Raw genomic sequence first — 22,073 nt, 5'->3', positions numbered from 1 at the left:
GTTCCTATGAACTGTGGTGACAAAGGTGGGTTTTTACAAATCATTGTATAGCTTTGAATGAAGTGTTTCATTTTACAAAAGAGCCGAGGTGTTCTGCTACCTGTGTGTGCGGTTGTGTGAACTGTGTGTCGTGTAGAAGTGTAGTGTAACTGTAACCTCTCATTACAGTTTCTCGCAGTTGTTAAAAACACTAAACCACATCATCTGAACCAAATTATCAGCGCTTTAAACCCATTTATCAAACGATTCGCTCTTTTTTCAAAACACATTCTTACCTGCGATGCATTTGTGTGTGCAAAATGTGAAACGCGGGCGCCAGAAGCTGAACACAACTCCAACACGACTGTTATTGTTTCCACACAAAGACTGAAAATTGTTCACACTTTGAATGATGTGATTAAACCAGTTGACTGGAATGGAATCTGGATGTGTGAGTTGTTCAGCATTAACCGACATTTCATACAGTAAATGTTTCTTTCAGCTCGCTCCCTTTTCCTCGACCCAATAAAAATACTTTTTGTCAACATAGCAGTGGAGCTTCTCATGCTGAAACCTCTGAACAAATGCAAATGCAGTGCAAAGTGCGTTTATGATACGACTGCTTTTCTGTGGCTACATCCTCTGAACACTGTGTTTTCCATTTTTTAATGTATGTGTGATGACTGCTCAGTTGTGTTTTGTATCCTGACTGGCTGTATGTGATCTGAAGCTCTGAAAGCGCTGTTTGATTTCGAGCATAGATAAAATAATTTTGAGGCGACTGTTTGATTTTGCCAGAGGAGTCAGAGATTTTTGTGAATGTAATTTAAATATTTGTTTTTCGTGTTTACAGTTTTGCGAAAAAGGGTGAAAGGTTTTGAAGAAATGTGTCTCAGCAATTGTGAAAAACTGTATTGCCAAGCTTCATTTTCCAGCAGCAACACCCACTCCCACTCACAGGAGTAACACTAGTAACTTACAGTAACCAACTGACTGGAATAAAAATCAGGATACGCGAGTGGTTCAGCATCAACGAGTGATTCTACAGGGAATGTTTGTCTAAGGCCAAAACACCCACACCAGGAAAAATGTTCTGCAGGTGAGGTGGCCCGCGGTGATAGGTGTGGAGTCATGTCAGGTCTTGATCCGACGCACCAGAGGGTTTTCTCCTCGCTGTCCATCAAGGGAGAACATAGATTGTGATGTAGACAAAGTCCTCTGGCCTAATCAGACGGGTTTACTACAAAACGAGACTGATGTGGCTGTGAGGACTGTTGAGTCTTCAGTCAGAGTTTTCAGTGTGTCGCTCTTTTAACCCGGCTAGATCAACTTGTAACCTGGTCCTGAGCAGGTTATGTTCAGAGTCTCAGATGAAATCGCCTGTAAAAGTGCCGCTCTTTAGCAAATTCTTCCCCAGACAATGTTTCTGATGAGATACAGATCCTAAACTCAGGACAGTTGTTATATATGCAAAGTTGCTGAGCTGTATGTTAGTGATGTCACCAAACAAATGAAAAAGACGTAACATGACAGAGACAAGACAAAAATTATGTTAAAAAAAAAAAGACAACAAAACAAAAACGACAAGATAAAAACAACAAGACAAAAATTATGTAAAAAGACCGAGTGAGACAAAAAGGACGTAACCAGACAAAGACCACATAAAAGATCTAACATGACAAAAATGACACAAGACAAAAACAACGTAAAAAAGAAAAAAAGACATAAAGAGACAAAAACACTTGAGGTGAGGTTCACTTAGTTTTAGCTTCATTTTACTTTGATACCAGACTTTTACATTTCACTTTTACTTGAGTGAAGAAGTTGGATCAGTACTTCTACTTTTACCAGAGAGTAGAGGATGTGTGTACTTTTGCCACCTCTGCTTTTTTATGATACTCTACTTGAGTATTTCACTTTTTTGCTGCTTTGTTACTTTGGTTTTGATGACTATGTTTACTTTGGAGATGAATATTTTACATATAAAACATGTGTTCATCTTATAATTAGCGAGGATACATGATTATAATTAGAGCTGCACTGATTGGCTGATTGACAGAAGATTAAGGGGCAATTATTGTGATAATCTATTCAATGTTTGTCATTTTTAGATGAAAAAAATCAAAGCATTTTTGTTTAAGCTTCTTAAATATGAAAACTTGCTGTGTATTTTGTCTTTAAATTGCAATAAGTTGAATTTTTGGAGATTTTTGGACTGTTGGAACATTTAACAGCATCACCTTGGCCTCATTACTTTCTGATCTTGTAAACAAAAACTCAGTTCATAAATTATTCTGCAAATACACCAATCATTTGCAGTTATTAAAAGTTATATAATTTGTTAGATAGTCTGAAATGTGAAAAGAGTAAAATGAGGTTAAATTGATCAACATGCTCCTTTCATGTAAATAAATCAGTAATAACAATCCAGTGGTCAAATATTGGAAAGGTGAATGAGTACTTTCACTTTTGATACTTGGGTACATTTTGCTGCTAATATTTTCAAATTAAAGTAAGATTTTGGGTGCAGGGTTTGCAGCTTGGGTTTGTTGCTTTCACTTCTGTAAAGATTCTAAATATTTCTCCCCCCACAAACCATCTAAAGGGTTGGGAACCACTGATCTGGGTCATGTTTTCTGACCTGTATGTGTGAGCCTGTACGGACGTCCTGTATACAACGCAGTGATCACAACACGACATATTTTGAAAACATCGTAGTGATCTTTGACCTTAAACGTACAATCCTGGTGTGGGAAAAGAACTGAACAAGATGTCAGTGTCTACAGATGAAGCAGCAAAACACGTGACGAAGCAGCTATGTTCACTCCTTCTGTGCATTTTTTTGTTTGATACGTGACTCGGTTAAACATTTTAACATGCAAAATAATCATGTGAAGAGTTTAGATGATCCCTAATGAAGCATGTAATGAAGAAATGTGGAGTGTTTTTTATCAGACAGTTGACTCAGGAGACGATTTACACTCAACAGGAAGTTCTTACAGTACAGCTGACTTTGATAAACTTTCTAACTGGAAGCACGATTTCAGCCCACAAGGAAAAGTTATTCTCAGTGTTTTTTTGGTTTGTTTTTGCATTCAAATCTCAGTTTCTGATTTATAAAGTAATACGGAAAGACCTTTAATGTGCCTTTAATCTCTCTGAAACAGTCATAATATTTCTGTGTAGGAGGTTATGAGTGAATGACAGAAACTGCTGCCTCTCTTGAATATTTGAACCTGTTATGTTACAGGTTCAATGTGAGAAAGGAGCTTAAAAAGGAGTTCGTCTGTCGCCAGCTGCAGGTAAATCACACCAGCAATGATGAGCTGTGCGAATGCATTTAATGAAAATACTATCGTGGTATTACACAAATGATGGTGTAAGAAATCACGTGCAAAAACTTTGAGCTGTTGAATATTTTACTAATATCTTTTGGACAGCCTGTTTACTGATATTTTTTCTGATATTTTGCAAATGATGTAGAGGTTATTTTACTCATATTTTGGAGAACATTTTACAAATATTTTTGGGATAACTTGCTGATATTTTGCTAATATTTTGTCAGAATATTTTTTCAGATATTTTACTCATCTTTTTTTTTTCAATAAAAAATTGTGATATGTTGCCAGAAATATCATTAAAACATCCAGTAAAAATGAGTAAAATATCACAAAAAATATCAGTAAAACATCCAACAAAAATAAATAAAATATTGCAAAAAATATAAATGAATATCCTATAAAAATAAGTAAAATATTGAAAAAAATATCAGTAAAACATGCAATAAAAATAAGTAAAATGTTGCAAAAAATATAAATGAATATCCTATAAAAATAAGTAAAATATTGCAAAAGAAAATCAGTAAAACATGCAATAAAAATAAGTAAAAGTGCAAAAATATCAGTAAATATCCAATATAAATAAGTAAAATATCACAAAACAAAATCAGTAAAACACGCAATAAAAATAAGAAAAATATAATAGATGAATGAATAATCTAAACAGTGATAAATGTGGGCTAGAAATGAGTCTAGGAATGTTTTGACTTTGTCTAGCCTTTCAAAAACTCTGTTTATGTTTGTTTGGAAACCTGATAGTTTAACCTGAGATGGAAAGAGCACTTTAACAACTGACATTATGTAAGATGCAACATGTCGTCCACGTTGAAAACAGGGACTGTAGAGGGTGCTGTGTGCCCTGCAGGCTGTAAAACCCACTGAGATTTGTAATATTGGGATATAACTTGACAAATTTACGATCTTTGATTGTGTTCCTGGTCATTATAGTGAGTGTGTGGTGAGATAAAACAGCCAACAAGTAATCACACACCAGCTCAATAAAAAGCCTGCAGAGATCAAAGAGTTACACTTCCAGGGAACACAGACAGTGGCAGTGCTGGAGAGAAACTCTGTGCAGACCTGTCCTCCAGGTTGTTGCACAGGATTTCAGTCACACTCCTGCTTTTTCTGTGAAGGCACACTTCCTCTTCTGTGCTGCCAACGCAGAGGTGACGCTACAGTTCAGCAGCGGTGGCAGAAGTAGGAAGATAAATGAAGTAATTCGTGAAGAACTTGGAGCGTCGCCAGTTTTTCATGCCTGTCCGCAAATGATCAAATTCTGTGGAAAGCGGGTGTGCTTTCTAAACAAATCTGAAAGCCAGTGTTGGTGATAGGTTTCTGTTGGATGCAAATCATGTCGCACAACTGAATTTCTTTATATAAACCAGGTGCTGATTTCAGAGAGGAGCTGCTATTACCTCTGCGAGTCCATCCTATTAAAGAGCCATGAAAGTTTCCTCTTAAGAAACACTCACAGAGCTGCTAATAGAAACTTTTAGGAAGGAAGAAAGAGCTCTCCTGAGCTCAGAGAAGAGGTGAGATTTGACATAATGATTCATGAATGAACTTCCTGTCCACAGTGATTTGTTGAGGTTCTGTCACTGAAAGTTTAAAATCACTGATATGATGAGGTTCATTACCTGCAGAAGACTGACTGTCACTGTACTGAGAGCAGGCTGCGTATTTAGTAGTTTATTATAGTCCTCTGATCTATTTTTAACTTATCTCAGACCAAGGACCTACTTTTAACACTAAAATGTTTTGAGAATACTTGAACAAAAAGGAAGGAGTCTTAAAGTTTGGACAGACACACCTGAGTTTATTCTAATTTAGCCAGTTAGTAGCTACTTTTAGCCTCAGGATGTTTATGAATACAGCTCCAGAGCTTCTTTGCTGTATTGTTTGTTGATGTTTCCATCCATCAGTTAAAGGCAGAAACACCTCCTGATGTTCTTCACCGATTAGTTTCCTCCTCAGCCTCTTATGCTCATTTTGATCATGGTAGCCCTGCGACTGAAAAGCAGTGCTCAGATCTTTTATTAAAGTAAAATAAAAATATTTTAGTGCAAATCCAGAATTCAAAATCTTATTTAAAATGAGTTTTAACTGGTTATGAGACAGTCCCTGTTTGATACTGATGCCTCTATGTAACATCAGTGAGAAGACCTGCTTGTTCTTGATGCCGCCAGGTTTGATTTTCCTCGAAATCAGATCAGACAGTTTACAACATGCAGACTAGAAGAACCTGTTTTTATATTTTCCCAGGCAAAGCTATGTTTACAAAAAAAAGAAGCAAGATGAGATCTTTCTTTAGATAATGTTATTTTTGGCATTATATTTCTCACTGTTTTTGTCCACAGCACAACAACAAAATCTGATATATATATATATATATATATATATATATATATATGGTGTTACACCTTAATAATCAAAATATGTTCAAAGTAAACCTACTCATTATTAAAAGCACTCATCACAAGGAATGGCCTATTATATATTATTGGATTATAATTATTAATGCATTAAATGGTAAAGGTGAAGCTAATTTTAACTAATTTATTTACTGCTGAGCAGCTTAATCCATTAAAATACATCACAGTTTATCAGTTGATTTATATTTTGTATTAATAATATGAATCTGCAAAGAAACTCAGAAATAATATTGTCCAAAAAATGTAGTATGACACTGGCTTCCAAAATGTAGAGGACTTTAAGTATAAAGTACTATAAAATGCAGTGGTGGAATGTATCTAAATACATTTACCCAAGTACTGTACTGTAGCACAAATTTGAGTTATGTGTACTTTATGTGATTATTTCCAATTTACTTAATTTTATAATTCTACCTCACGAAATCTCAGACATATTGAAATATTGAAATATTGTACTCTCTCTACTTCTTTTGCCTAAGTAGGACTTACAGTTGTAGTGTGTGAGTATTTTCACAGTGTGGTTAGGGTTAGGGTGTAATGGACAGTTATTTGAAAGGGAGATAGTAATTATGAGGGAAATGAAGACAGGATCCAGTTAAAAGTGTTCAGAAGTATCACTCATCATATCCTGTCAGTGTTTTAATATTGGATTATCGTATTAATATGTAAGAAACAGGTGCACCTAATTTTAACTACATGGTTGAAATATTCACAAGCAATATTTTCTCTGAGTGAAGACAGTGTGTTTCTCACTGGAAATTATTCACTGGAATCGCACGTCAGTGTAAAAATACTTCCTACTTAAATCTAGTACTTGAGTAAATGTATTTAGTTACTTTCAACACTGCTAGTTTCAAATACAGTAATGTACAATATTAAGTGATAGTCTGCTTTTACATACAGAATCATAAAGTTCCCAGTGTTGTTTCAGTGTTAAATTATGGCTTATCACCACTAGCTAATTTCACTTAATTTCATAAATACAAACTACTTAGATGGTTTCAGATCATTTAAATTAGTTATGAATTGTTTATAATTATAATAAAAAAAATGTATACACGTGTTTGTCTGCAAAATAACTCTTGAAATGTCCAGGACATTTGTAGGAATCTAGAGGACCCATAAAACAAAGTCTTAAAGCCTGCTTTATTTGACTCAACCTGTCTGAAAGCGGACAGTTTACTGTACCTTGTCATAAACTTTAATCTTGCGCTCTCTTGTGCCTGAACGCAGGAAGGACAGTTGCATGAATCTCCTGTTTGTGTAACTACCTGTAAGTTCCGCCCACCGGGCCACATCCCATTGGTCAGCGCTTTGCTTAGAAACACGTGATTGGACAGAATATGCATTACGTCATGGCACCCGGAACACATGAGAATATTGTGTAAGCGTTCTCCTCCAGTCAACTGAACGGTGCAGTAAGTATGATTGTTCACCTTATAAATATAAATGTAAATGAAGCCTGAGGCTGTGGAGTGAATGTGTGTCACAGCACGAACAGTTTAACTCAACGTTTTCATTCAAACTGTGTCCAGTGATGCCGACGTCTCCTGTGAAAACACGGATCCCTCTGACCAGCTTCGGTCATCTCATAACGGAGGTGAAGGTAAGAACATGTCCTGTCTGCAGAGGTGGGATCACATTCAACAAAGATTATTCCTTTAATATCATGAAAATGTATCTGTTTTGATTTACAAACCCATTATTTGGATTAGGTTGTTGTACCAAACAGGGAAATCTTTGCATTTCACTGTTTTCTATGTAATTGTGAACACAGTATTTTTGTTGTTTGACTGTTGTTTAGACAGAATAAGCTCTTAGAAAACATTACTTTCTCCCCACTTTCATTATTTATTCCTTTGATGAAACCACACATTTTAGGGCTGGGCTTTATATAGTGTAATATTGTAGTGATCAGGGGCGCCGCCATAAATCTTGGGCCCCCTGACAGATTAGATAGATAATACTATTAAAATAATATTGATAGCCCTCAAAGGGCCCCCTGTCAGGCCCGGGCCCTTAGAATCGTCCTAACTTTCCGCCCCCTGGCGGCGCCCCTGGTAGTGATACTGGGAGATGAGACTAAATATTCTCTTAGATCAGTGGTTCCCAACCTTTTTGTCCTGAGAGGCCCCCCCTACTCCCTACAATGAAAACTGGGCACCCCCAGCCCACACGCGTGGATATGTACACCAAAGAAAAAGTGATTAATTTCAAAGTTTTATCATCCCAAATAAACATCAGGTAAATTGTTTCCATCCTTAGATATGGCTCATTTCATTCTTTTCTAGTATGAGCTTAACATTTTAATTCTAACAACCCAACAGAGTTGACTTTCGTGCACTCATCCTCCTCAAAAGAACAATAATGATTCATTATCACAGAGTTTGAGAGGTCACAGGGGTGTGGTCTACAAAGTAGCCTACTGTTTTTAATTTAACACAAAGAAATCTGTTTAAATACTTTTGTATACAGATTTTCTAATAAATTGTGATTGTAGTTAAAATGTGCAAATCTACTTTTGATGACCTCAGAGCAGACAAAGTCCTTGGGACCGCCTGTGATTTCTGGCGCCCCCTTAAGGAGGGCTCGGGCCCCAGGTTGGTAACCAATGTCTTATGACATAAGTAAGCCAGCAACTAATGGTTAATTTCTTAGTCGATTAATCTGTCAATTGTTTTCTCGATTAATTGATCAGTTGTTTTGTCAATAAATTGTCAGAAAATGGTGAAAGCTCAAGATGACATCCTTAAATGTCTCGTTTTTGCCCAGAGCCCTAAAGATATTGAGTTTACTTGTCATGGAAGAGTAAAAAAAACAAAAAATATTGACACCCAAGATGCAGAAATCAGAGAATTCTGACTTTAAAAACAAAACAAAATGAATTGAACCAATAAATTGGTTATTGAAATAGTTGGCAATTAATTTACTAATTGAGCTGCTCTATTGTTTACCTTTAACCACTCAGTCATTAAATCCACATTACTGTTGACTATTTATCAAAAATAACTCATTGTGTTAATATTTTGTGAAAGCACCAAAAGTCACCACCACAACATTGTTGCAATGACAATAAATATCAGTATTCGGTCTAAAATATTGTGATATTTGATTTTGTCTGGGGCTTAACTGTTGATCGAAATATTATCGAAATCCCAAGGCTAAGAGCAATATGTTTGGCTAAAATCATATTTTTCAGTAAAAATTAAATAAAAAAAAAACAGCATTCCTACTAAAATTGTGACTCATATCTCAGTGTTTGTTAAAATCATCCCAATATGTTTGTTTTTCATTTTTCCCTATAACACATGGTGGAGAACCTGTCACAAACTGAAACAGATGAACAAATTATTAAAATGTGTAAAAGCAGCACAATAAGAAATTAAGGACATTCAAAATCTGTAAAGTATACATTATATACAATACTCAGACTATACTGTATGTATGACTTGTGCTTTTTGCACATGCAGAAGTAAAGAAATTCTGTAAGGACAAGTAGGCTTTTTTATGTTAAAAGAAAAAATGATACCAGATGTTTGAGCTCTGGTAAATACAGGAAGTTGAGGATTTTTTTTTTTCAAACTTGGCACAAAATGGACTCGAGGATGAATTGATTAGATTTTTGTGCTCTAAAAGGTCACTGTGACCTCACAAAACCTGTTTATGGCCAAAACTCAAGAATTCATACACTGATTATGACAGCATTTTCCACAAATGTCTACTAGGATGAAGTGATGACATTTTTTATATCCAGAAGGTCAAAGGTCAACTTCTTTGACATCATAATGTTCAGCTCTCTATCAGTCCTCTGTAAAAAAAAAATCTCTAAGTGAAGGCAGCATGTTTCTCACTGGAAATCATTCACTGGAATCACACATGTCAATATCAAGATAACTTCCATTTGCCAAAAAAATACAATTATTACTTTTTGTTAAGTCCTTGAAATTCTTCAGTACATATATTATGTAAGTTGGGACAGACATGGCTGTAAACTGCAGCTTGACTGGTTGGTAGAAGCAAACAAGCATGAGCTGGTAATCCTACAGCCCTGATTCCAAAAAAGTTGGGAGGCTGTGTAAAACGTAAATAAAGTGCAATGATGATTGCATTAATCATCGACTTGTATTAAACAGAATACAGTACAAAGACAAGACATTTAATGTCCCAGCAGATAAACTTAATTGACTTGATAACAAATACTCAGAACCCTCGTCCACTGATCTCAGTGACAGATGTGTAACTGAGGTGTTTGATGTGCTCACTATGACATTTAGAGCATCTGATTTCAGTCCTTAAAGGAAACTGTCATTGTGTTGTATCCATGGCAACCAGACAGTCAGTCACTTGTGTCTAATAACGTAGAATTGAAGGCTAACTACTTTCTGCTAGAATCCTGCATCCAACCACATATACGTATATTTTAAAATTTACCCCGAAACACTTGTGTAATCCACCAGGCTTGAGTCATCTGTGTGGTTTCATGTAGTCGACTCTGTGTTTGGTTAGAGGAAGCATTTTCCCTTTCTACTCTACTTCCTCTCTCCACTAATGCTAATACCTGATGCAGAATAAATCAGCATTAGGGAGCAGAGCGGCCTCGTCAGCACGCCGCTGTCGCCCCTGGCTCTCTTCATGCAAGTCTAATGTTCATGATAGAAACAATGTCTCTTTTCACATGAATCCTTATGTTCTGTATTTCTACTCTTAAACAAGTTGATGAATTCTTCATTTTAATGAATCTAAGGCTTTTGCATTGAAAGAGACACTGTAAGAGGATTAGAAGTGTCCGACTACATTTGGAAAGGGCCTGAAATATATTTTTACTGTCGTGCAGCACACATAGAGCTCATTTAAAGGAATAATAATATGACATGTTGGGAAAAACACATTTTCACAATAATTTGAGGCGAGATTAATCTCGTTCTCTAACCAGGTTACAGTTAGCTTGGCTTAGCACAAAGAAGGGAAGCATGGGGGAAGCCTGGCTAAAAAAATAACCTTTGCCACCACACCTTTGCTGGTTTTGTGAATTAGTTCTGGTGTTTATTTAACAAACAAGATGTAACATATTAATCGGTGATCTATTGATGTGCTGGTAAGCAGATTTGTTACCTTTAGACAGAGCCAGACTTCTTATTTCCTGTTTTCCCAGTCCTTGTACCAAATTAAGCGAACCATGTCCTGGCTCTGGTTTCCTAATATCTGTTCAGGCATGGGAGTGGTATCGGCCTCCTCATCTAACACTGTGAGAAAAGTAATAAACAATATTCCCTAGATGGCAGAGTACTCCTTTAAACATAAAGCTACAGCTGGGACAAAGTTAGCGTAGCTTACCACAAACAAGCTTGGAGGAAACAGCTGCACACAGCCGAATTTGGCACAAAGCCAAATGCACAACCGCCTGTGAAACCACAACTATGTTATTGTTAATTACTGTTTAAGCACAGGTTTAGTGCTGCTGGAGGGCAACAAACACACCAACACTGCGCCACTTTTTTTTTTTCCTCAGAGTGAGGTAATATAAGTAGTTTGCATGAACCTGTTGTTTAAAGCACATGAAGACTGAATCGTCACGAAGGCCCCAATCGGACAGCGCCATTTCTGCAGTCAGAGGCGTCTTTTTCCAGTTGTTTCCTGCAGACTACTGTTGCAAGAGAGAGAGAGAGACAGACAGACAGACAGAGCGCGCTCATGTGAACTGACAGATAACATTTGACCATGTGGTCATTCACAGTTGACTGATGTAGAGGGCTGGGATACTGTACCTGCATTCCAACCTTTATGCATCCAGATGTAGAAAAAAAAAAAGATTATGTATGATTTTGCTCGCAGCCAATCGCTGAAAGCATTCTTCAGTTCAATGCTACGTGTGATTGGCCCACTACTGAAGCTACAACTAGCAGCTTCTTACAGTCTGTGAGACTGAAGTTGAGCACAGACAAATCCTACTGACTCAACCTTTATCAGTACTGGTACTGGTATTGTAATTTTTCAAACGATACCCAGTCCTACTGATCTATGTTAACTTGTCACCATAGGGACAGTGGTTACATGAGCTTAATGAGCCAAAATTGAAGCATGCATGTGCACATCACTGGTGCACTACTTAAACAAAAAGCACTAAATTAGTGAACTGGTTGCTAGATTTTGTTTATGTCTGGACAGAGACAAACTTAGAGCCTATCTGTTTGCCCCTTTCCAGTCTTAATGCCAAACTAAGGTAACGGTCTCTTGAATGTAGCTTCATACAGTATAAAACATAGACTGTATAATAAATAGGGGATGAAGCCAATGTAATGTCACCATTAGGAAGCTCACAGTGTGGTGGTTCCTGTCAGTTGCCATCTTGGCAGAGTCTTCACCTAACTCCCGGCTAATGGGTGGAGCTGCAGTGGCCAAATGAACCACATCTTTAATTATGCATAACTTTAAGCCTTAATATAATTTGAATGGGCGAGTTAATGATTCAAGCCCTGTACATACAGTTGTCATCCACAGGGAAATTGACTATAGAGACCAAAACTGGTTTTGCGCCGGGCTGCAAACATGTTTATTTCTGCTGGGCATTTTAATGGGGATTATCTTCTGGAGCCAGCCTCAAGTGGGTATTTAATGAACTGCAGTTTTTGGCACTCATTAGACTCACAAGTCTCTAAATGCTTTGTTCAATAGAGAAAGAGGACAGTCTTTTTTTTTCTCTTTTTCTTTAAAACCAGATGAAAACAATAAGATGGCTTTAAAAAAGTCTGCATTACACAACTAATCCAAAGTCTTTAGAGCGGCCCTTCATATTGGGGCGGTGATAGAGAATAGAGCATTGTTTCGGGTAAGGCGTGTCCTTGGGAAAAAAATGTAAGGTGCGTAGGTTTGTTAGCCATTGTACTCTCCGTCATTCAAGCAACCACCGTGCATTTAAAAAATCCCCAGATGACGGGTCAACAGAGAGACCTCTGAATGTCTGGTATCGCAAGACTTCTTTCGTGTCGGCTTCGTTTTTCACAACCGACGATTGCTGCTTGGCACAAACATCTTCTCATCTGATTCTCTGCAAGAAAGTTAATAAACTTTTTTTAATTGTCGGGCCGAGCTGGTGTTAACTGCAACCTTCAAAAATGTATAAGCTTTAAATACAGCCATAATTTTTAGTGACATGACTTTGATGAATATAATTTGTTCAGCATCACGACAAACTTCACTTTCCTGTCAGCTGTAGAGGAAAAAAAAGCCTGCTGGCTTTCATGTGTTTCTGTGGCAGCTAATGGTGGAGAATTTAGATATTTTATTAATAATATCAGCAAATGCATTAAAAGAAAAACTTCAAAATCTTCAGTCAAAGGGAATTACAGCTTTAGGCTTTTATCATGCAGCCCAACTCTCATGGCAAAAAAAAAAAAAAAACTGGCCGTGGAGAGTCTGTGGAGAATGAGCTCTGTGCTGCCAGCACGTCCAGATAATTAGTCGGCTGGTTCCAGCTGATGAATAATTCAGTTTAATCTAATTCAAATGATGTGTTGAATGTGACTTTCCATGACCGTAAACCAGTTTGTCATCCCAGTTCTGCCTCGTCATGCCACTCAGCAAAACCTCCTGTTTCAACATGCAAACATGTTCGACTTCTTTTTTTCTGTTTTTTTTTTGGCCTCAACTGTCATTGACACGTGAAAAGGAATTGCTCAATTTCTTGTCACAAAGTTTTCAGACTTACTTTGTGTTTAGTGTTTGTGTGCAAAGTAGAGAAGAGGCCCCCATCTTTACTTTAATGAGACTCACTGGAGCCAAGTCATTGATGTTTCATAATGTTTGATACGCTGAAAGCATGTTCCCGACAGTTCAGCTTTCACATTCGTTTTGACTTAATGGTGCTCTCAAGCTATTTGCTGGGGTGAATGAGCTGTCTGTGTTCATATAGCACAGACAAAGGGCTTTACAGTTTCATTCAGCCATTCACGCACTCATTGACACGTTGCTGGTGGTGGGCCAGACGTGCGAGCCGCAGGTCTGCTCATCAGGAGCAACTTGGCCTTCAGTGTCTTGTTCAAGGACACTTGGACAACATCCCTGTGAGTAATGGATGACCCCCTCCACCTTCTGTGCCACAGCTGTTCTGGTTCATCGGTGTCGCTGTTTTTCATTCCTTTTTCAAGTGCGGTTTATTTTAATTTAAAGGCACAGTTCACCCGAAAATCAAAACTACATATTCTTCCTTTGGCCCGGTGTGCTGTTAATCAATCTAGATTGTTTTGGTCTGAGTTGCTCGGAGTTGGAGATATCAGCCGCAGAGATTTCTGCCTCCACTCCAATATACTGGAACTAGTTGGCATTCGGTTTGTGGTGCTCAAAATCGGTGTCTCTTTTCAAAAATCATGACCAGGTGACTCAAGACAATCCACAGACCTTGTTGTGAGCAGTTTCATGTAGGAGCTACTTTCTTTTCTGCAGTAGAATTTACCAGAATTACTTTCTTTTTCTGCTAAAAAGAAACTTGTTTCAACGTGAAACTGCTCAACACAAGGTGTGTGAATTATCTTGAGGAACCGGGTCATGGTTTATGGAAAGAGATTTTTTCAAATGTATTCTTTTGGAGCTTTGTGCACCTGCAGCAGATTGCCTTTTAGTCCCATTATTATGGAGAGACAGCAGACATCTTTATGGACAAAATCTCTAAGACCAAAAAAATCTAGATGGATAAATAGCATATATAGCTTGTTTTGTGACTTTTACAGTTTTTTTTTTTACAATTGTTTAAAGACATTTCTTGAAACTTTAGCTCAATTTCTCAAAAGTAAACTCTCTCAAAATGAAACGCTGGACTCATAACTATGTTTTCACTAATATCTCTTGCAGAGCATCAATTTAAACACAGGTGTGATAAATTTGAAACAATCAAAATACTGCTTATGTATGTCTTGGCTTCATGAAGCCATGTTACATATTCAGTTGTGGAGAAACTGATTACTTTGTTCCCTTTTTCAAAGTTTAGGGGTTTGGGGCCCAAAAATAGTAAGTTACAACATTATGGTGCATACAGTATAAAGACTGTTGCCATACAATACATATAAATACTACATTGACACAAGCATTACATCAGCATGTAGGATACAACACAAATTTGTCAGTCCAATGAGCTTAAAATGGGTTAAACTCACAACCCAGCTTCACAGATTCAGACTGTAAACTTATAAAGAGTTATAAGACACAATTGTTACGTATTTTGGCAAACTCACAGTAATTGACCCTTCGCTAAGTACCGCCCTCCTTAGTTACTGTTGCTAAGTCTGCCAAGCTTTGCATTCTGGCACTGCCTTTATGCAGTTTACAGTGACAACGGTGGTAGATTTGACGTGAAAAATCAGGGGTAATTGTTGAAACACGAGGTCTGTGATTCCTTAGAGAAGTAAACAAAAGCAGCTTCTCATTTCTAGCTGACGACGGTGGATTTTGTCAGCAGGTTTCATATGTGTAACTGGCTGATGTAAGCTAGTGCTAACTCGACTTCAGTCAGCTGAGAAGTCTCCAGCTGACGTTTTAATGTTTCCATCTGACATGTTTTAAAACAAGAACCCTGTAAAAAATGTTCCTGTAAAGTTAAAGAGCAGCTGCGTACATGATAGTGATGTTAATGCTAAGCGAGGCTAAAGCTAGCTTACATCTCAGCAATCACTGGTCGGATGGTGAAATACGGCAGGTATATCTGCATGATAGATGACAGAAATACACTCATTAACGTGGGAAAAGTTAGAATATTAGAGCAGTTGAAGGATGGAGTTTAATCCACTCCTCACGTGTGTGCTGTTGTGTTTCATGTTTTTGCAAGACTACAGAAAAAACGCTCTCCTCAGGGCCTCCTGCACACCTTTTAACCTTGGGAACCTTGACAGCAGTATTTACAGTTTATGATTGGACAGATACTGTTTGGGGTGAGGTTCGGCGAAGGGTTGATTGGACTGATTTGTAAAATGAGAAACACTACTACTGGCAATGCAATAATGAAGTCAGTGCCCAGAAGTGATTTAATACGTGGTAAACCAAAGTAATACAGATTTCTTTGGAAATATTGTCTCAACCTCTTCCTCCTCCTACTCTCACTCTTTCACTTTCTCTTTGTTCAACATGGTACTTGTTTTTTTCCCCAGACACAATAGATGTCACCTGAGGCCTCATTTATGCTCTGACACACAATTGGTGTGTTTTTGCCAATTGAGTGAAACCAAACAGTAATCAGGGTGTGGCATTTTGAAGGCCTGTTTTTTTCCAGCTGAACAAAGTGTGCAAAATTATGTGACTTTTGTTTAGACATTTGCAAAAAAAAAAAAAGAAAAAAAAAGTGATTTAGGATTTCTGTTTGAGTGAAAACAATGGGATTGTGCTCAGAGTTTGGCAATCTGGAGTCTTGTTGATACACGAGCTTCAACTTTTCAACATTGTTTGCATAGTTCAAGTTTTTGCATGTTTTTAATGGAGAAAAGCTGTGATACATATTGAGTTTACTTGGAATGAAATGTTGCTTATAAACGACATTACATTCCTAAAAGTTTCTCTTCCTACACTTGGTATAACATAATATGATAAAAATGTGCAGAAATATCAAGTGTTCTGACTAGCACTTCCTCTTCCTTTTGTGTGTGTGTGTGTGTGTGTGTGTGTGTGTGTGTGTGTGTGTGTGTGTGTGTGTGTGTGTGTGTGTGTGTGTGTGTGTGTGTGTGTGTGTGTGTGTGTATGTGTGTGTTTGTGGGTTTTGTGTTTCAGAGGCAGCTGTTTGGCATTGAGGCTCCAGTGTCTATGGAACTGACTGGTTGGAGGAAATACTTTAATAGCTACACCCTGAAGGGACGCCGAAATGTACATAATGCCCAGATATACAATACATATACATGCTCCATTAAAGGGACAGTTCACCCCAAAGTCAAAAATGCATATTTTCCTTTACCTGTAGTGCTATTTATCCACCTACATGGTTTTGGTGTGAGCTGAGACACAGTTGGAAGGTGTGGTTTGGTGGAAAGAAAAGAGTTCTTACATGAAACTGCTCATAACGAGTTCTATAGATGAAGTTGAGCAACAGGTTCATGATTTCTGGAAAGAGACGTTGCTGCTAAGCTTATGTAGCTTTTGGCTCTTTGAGCATCACAAACCGAGTGCCATGTAGTTCCATTATATTGGAGAGAAGGCAGATATTTCTGTGGCCGATATCTCCAAAACCGAACACTAAAAAGTGAAAAAAGTGAAAGTGGAAAAAATGTGGTGAAGTGTCCCTTTAAATATAAAAATAAACATTTCTTTTTTTTTTTACATGTCAAGTCTCCTCAGTCAGAAACATGTCCTCCTCTGTTCTCTTACAGTGCGTTTTGGTGACTTACGGGCTTTTTGCTGTAACAGCAGCTGCCTTTTTGATGCAAAGACAAAACCGAAAGGAAAACCAGACATCCAGCTCCACGCCCTGACAGCTCGACCTCTCACAGTGATGTTTATGTTCACTAAGCTATATTTATGATTTGAAGAAACAGAACGAACTGCCACGTCCAACTGTGACAAAGTTTAAAGCTGTGCTTTGTTAATAAATGCCGTGCAGATGCTGGATGCTGTCTGATCAATGTTCAGTGCAGTAAATATATTTCTCCACAAGGTGTCCATCTGCTGCAACCAAAACACATTTTTATTTTAACATACTATTTTATTACCCATATTAAATCCACAATATATATATATTTTTTTATTTCTTTCAAGAATTAGGCCACTCACAAAAATCATGCAACCTGTTGTAAGACTTGTTGCATGAGTGGGAGTCGGTGAACAAAGGATGTACCAAAGAAAGACTGTGCTTAGTTCTATGCAGGTTTTGTTAGGCAATGCTCAGCCCCTGGGTTTTAGAGCATTTTCTTTATCTTCTTAAAACTAAATGCATGTAAAATACTCCGTCACCACTACACACAGTATTAAAATTTGTTTTTGTGAAAGGAACCAAAATCATGTGTGAGCCTGTAGGCACTTTTAATACATTGTCTTTGTTATTTTTGTTATGTTTTCTGCACCTTTTATACGAAATAAGAGATTGAGTTCAAAAGTTGAATGCAAAAAAAAACTGATGTGGTGTGCATTTTCCTTTGAAATTCTGTGGTATTTTGATAGTATTATGCGTGTTTAAAATAATTTGTACAAATATTTCTGACATTCTTTTTCACGCCACAAGAGCAGCTCACGTTCCTCGGGTCTAAAAGATGCATTTTTCTTTTTGGGGCTCAAATTTCAATAGATTTGCTCAATTTCTTGCCACAGTTTTGTAGTGTAGTTTAGTACTTGTAAGAAATATGACACGAATTGACCCGTTTTTGAAAAACAAGTTATCTCTTAATTCTTGGGTCAGATTGCTATGATCTGACTGTGGATCTTTATAGTCTTTTTTTTTACAGGAGGCATTTTGATATGAAATAGTGTAAACACAGGTGTTCCCAATGAAACTTAATTAAAGTCAAATGTTGCATTTTCAAGATATAAGATAATTACAATTTATCCAGTCATTATAAATGAAGCCAAAGTGTTCAGGTTGTGTTTGGGAATATGTCCTCAGAAGCATTTTTATGAAGAGGCGCCACAAATACCAAATACCACAAATACCAAAAAAAAACCCCCATAGACAGGATTTCACCAAGTTAGGCGATGATGCTCTGGCAGACATTGGACCTCTGTGTAAAAGAACTTGTTGTTCAGTTGTGTGCTGCTCCTGGCCTCTCCCTCGCTGATGGCCTTTTTCCTGTTGTCTTCTACTGACATAGTAGACATAGTAGTTAGCACTGTCAGAACTGGGAACTGAGCAGTAAACGCTAATGTCATGATTTCTCAAAAACGCTGCAGATGCCAGGAGACAAAGTCCTGGTTTACCATAAATGGTCATGTCATTGAACACAGTTTGAGTTTCACCTACTCTTGTAGAGCAATGACAGCATCAGATCCAACAGAATGTTCACATGCAGAATTGTGCACATATTCATATTTTAATCAGGTGACAGATGATGAAGCACCTACTGCAGTGCCACTACAACTGCCAGATGCAACCAGCAGAGATTTGCAAAGTTCTGTCAGCATTAACATGACCTCCACATACGTTGTAATTTGTGCAAAGTTTGAAGAAATTCCCTTGAGGCGTTCTTGTGATATCAAGTTCATGTGAATAGGATGACCTGAAAACATAAAGTCATTAAAAAAAGTTTTTCAGGTGTCTTTGACGAATCTGAGTAATGGAGGTCTTCAGCATACAGTCATGCATGTGAAAAAAAAAAAAAAAAAAAAAATTAGGCTGATCGGTTCTGTAGTATTCGAGATATCTGCTGACCAGCTGTTGAAACCTATTTAGAACGCTGGAAAGAGGAAACTAAGTGCTTAAGTACATCAGAATGTTTTCTGAGATTATGATTTGGCAGGATATGTCTCAGAGACAGAAAACAGAGACACAGCTTGACCAAGTCCATGCCGAGTGACCACAAACTAGCAACTGAAAAAAGGAAGACACAAGAAGATCATGGCAAACAAAGGAAAACAGAGTATGTAGTCACTGCTCAGTCGAGACAGACGCACTTCCTCCTAAAATATAAAATGTGAAATGAATGAAAAGGAATGTTTAATTCAAAAAGTTGAACTCTTAAATCCCAAATTTCAAAGAGAAAGTACAGAAGAAAGTAAGTAAGTAAAAGTAGGTATTATTTGCAAAATATTAATAATAGTCATATTATTATATATCATGCTTTTGGATTAATATTACTGCTGTTGAACAAAATCTTAAATGTTTTCATAGGACTTATTATTTCCATTTGTTTTGTTTATGTGATTGCATCCCAGGAGGTTACCGGTAAACAGTTCAGACTGTGAGCTCACAAGCTAACTACGTCATTAGCAATTAGCTAAATCGTGTTTTTGTATAAATCTGACAGAGGTGATGGAAATCTGGGACACGACTTTAAAGGGCCAACATTTTTATAATAAAATCAATTTTTTAAACCAAAGCTGATTATAATAGCACATTTATACCTGTGTCATCAGTAGTTATTATAAGTTTTAGACTTTGAAGGCTTTTAACACATTTTTAAATTGTCTGAAGTTGTAAATTATTGTCTGGGACCAAGGGTGTTGAACCAAAAACATTTTATAAATTACATATTATTCATTTTAAAGGTTTTTTGCTTCTTCTTCTTCTTCTTCTTTTTCTATTTTTTCCTTTTGTAGGACAAGAATAGGTCATTTAATACATTAATTAAGCGATTAGTGACAATTCTAGTGAGTTATTCAGACCATCAAGGGTAAAGTGAGAAACAGACACACACCTGTTATTTTGTACTCTGTTCTCATGCATGCTATAATCTGAGTCTCTTCGTGCATATTGTTTTTTTTTTGTTATTGCATTTTATTGGCCCCACTAACCGTGACATTAATTATCCGCCCTTGGCCATAATGATTGATATCAAGATGTCCTGATTACATGCTCTCAACATTTCAAGTTTCACATTCATTTTGACTGGAAGATGAAATGCTTTGCATAACTATCTCACTGCTGAAAAACGCAAAATAGTCCTTTAATGTTGCTCATAACATGTGTTTTTGCTTTTAACCGTGTAATTAAGGGTGCCACACGTATTTAACAGTGCAAGCTGAATTAAGTAGCCTAAAGAAAAAGATATCTTGTAAACCACACGCACGCGCGCCAACACGCGCGCTCTGCTGGCAGATCACGTGCTTTCAAGGAAACGCTATCTTGAGAGCGAAAGTGAAAGAAAGAAAGCATGAACACCTGATCATATTGTGCGGGTTGACACGGTCTCAACTGAACCCCATTGCAGGGGAGCTGAGGATACTATCTAGGTTGCTTTGTGTGCAACGGCGAATAGTGTTTTTTTTTTTTTTTCGCTCCGCCTCCAGCACAAATACAACTTTAACCGAAAGTAAAATGTGTCTTCTTCAGAAGAGCTGCGACTTTTAGCTGCATGCAGTCTGACAGCAGCTCTTCACTCTTCTGGACTCAACAGGTCAGTTATAACACGTAAGTAAGTTTTACGTTTAAGTCATGCATTATTAACTGAAGTTATTACAGAACGTCTTTTGTGCACATTAAAACGTATGACATCCACAATTTTAATCCAGAGACACCAATCAATCTCAATTGGATGCTCTTATTTTGAAAGCGGTACTATTGAGTAATATTGCAAGATTAAAAACGGGATCAAACACGTTTTGATTTCCGCTAGGTGAGGAAAGTTTACCCTTTACAGTCATTTTATTAGATGGAACCAAACTAATCCCTGCCTAATTAGCATATTGCAATTTTTTTATGGAAAAATGACAAAACAGCGTTATTTTGAAGTACGGCAGAGATGCCCTGACCTACAAATCTTGTTCTCCAGACGTAAGAAAATATCTTTGCACGTCTACAAATGTTGTCATCAAGATTTTAATATTTTTTTTCAGTGAAAATTAGAAGTTGTAATACAAAAATGACCATTAACACTAATCGTGAATTGTATCAGATTCATAATAATCTAAAACGAATCACACATGTTATTGTTTAACCATCGTGCAGCACAGTGAACTAATGATTAATTTGCAGAGATGTTTGTTTTGTTTTTATTGTCTTCTCTGCGAAACACTTTTCTCTGAACTCCTGCAGCTCTTGCAGTGTCCTCCATCTGTATTTGGACACACGCACTTTTTTTTTTTTTTTTTTTTTTTGTGTGTGTGTGTGTGTGTGTGTGTGTGATTTTTCTCAACTCCAGCACTCTGGATCTCGAGGGAGACATTCACTGGGAGGTTAGAGTGCTGACTTTCAGCTCAGATTTTAGGGTGTTTTTAGGGCTAGAGCTGCAACAGTTAATTAATTAATCATCTTGAATCAATGATTGAATTAATCAGCAACTATTCTCATACTCAAATAATAGAGTCATTTTTTTTAATTTAAAGAACAGTCAAAATTGTCTGAACTCGGCTTCTTAAATGTGGATATTTTCTAGTTTCCTTACTTCTGTCTGACAGTAAACTGAACATCTTTGAGTCAGAACAAAACGAGACACTTGATGACATCATCTTGGGACACTGATGGACCTTTTTTTTTTAACCATTTTCTGGATCAAACAACTAATTGATTAATGGAGAAAATGATGGACAGATGAATTGATGATGAAAATAATCATTACAGGAAAGACTAGAGAAATGGGTCTTGTCAGTTGAAAAATAGGTCTCAATAGGTGTGTTTGGACCTATTTTTCAACTGACAAAATTGTGACAGGATCGATTAATCGAGAAAATGATGGACAGATTAATCTACAATGACAATAATCATTAG

The 22,073-nt window shown here is 37.1% G+C and overlaps 1 protein-coding gene across 2 annotated transcripts; it reads left to right on the top strand.

The window, feature by feature from the left end:
• The first annotated feature begins 7,086 nt into the window (after positions 1–7,086).
• On the top strand, positions 7,087–17,327 carry LOC146329714 (ATP synthase F(0) complex subunit k, mitochondrial-like). Of its 2 annotated transcripts, none has more exons than XM_084714984.1 (4): positions 7,087–7,170; positions 7,288–7,358; positions 16,499–16,591; positions 17,092–17,327. In XM_084714984.1, coding segments are annotated over exons 1-4 (267 nt in total). In that variant the 5' UTR covers positions 7,087–7,169; the 3' UTR covers positions 17,194–17,327. The 2 variants fall into 2 exon arrangements, with proteins under 2 accessions (XP_084571110.1, XP_084571111.1); XM_084714985.1 differs by having other exon boundaries at positions 7,113–7,170; positions 7,277–7,358.
• The last annotated feature ends 4,746 nt before the right edge of the window (positions 17,328–22,073 follow it).

This window comes from Lutjanus erythropterus, chromosome 3 (genome assembly GCF_056507025.1).
Source record: "Lutjanus erythropterus isolate fLutEry1 chromosome 3, fLutEry1.hap2, whole genome shotgun sequence".
NCBI lineage: Eukaryota > Metazoa > Chordata > Actinopteri > Lutjaniformes > Lutjanidae > Lutjanus > Lutjanus erythropterus.
This window is presented reverse-complemented; position numbering and strand designations above follow the sequence as displayed.

Bases quoted from the DNA above. Each gene is read 5' to 3' on its own strand.
- LOC146329714 (XM_084714984.1), top strand. The intron at 7,359-16,498 runs GTAAGAACATGT...TTTGTGTTTCAG, and splicing joins ATCTCATAACGGAGGTGAAG to AGGCAGCTGTTTGGCATTGA. The intron at 16,592-17,091 runs GTACATAATGCC...GTTCTCTTACAG, and splicing joins CCCTGAAGGGACGCCGAAAT to TGCGTTTTGGTGACTTACGG.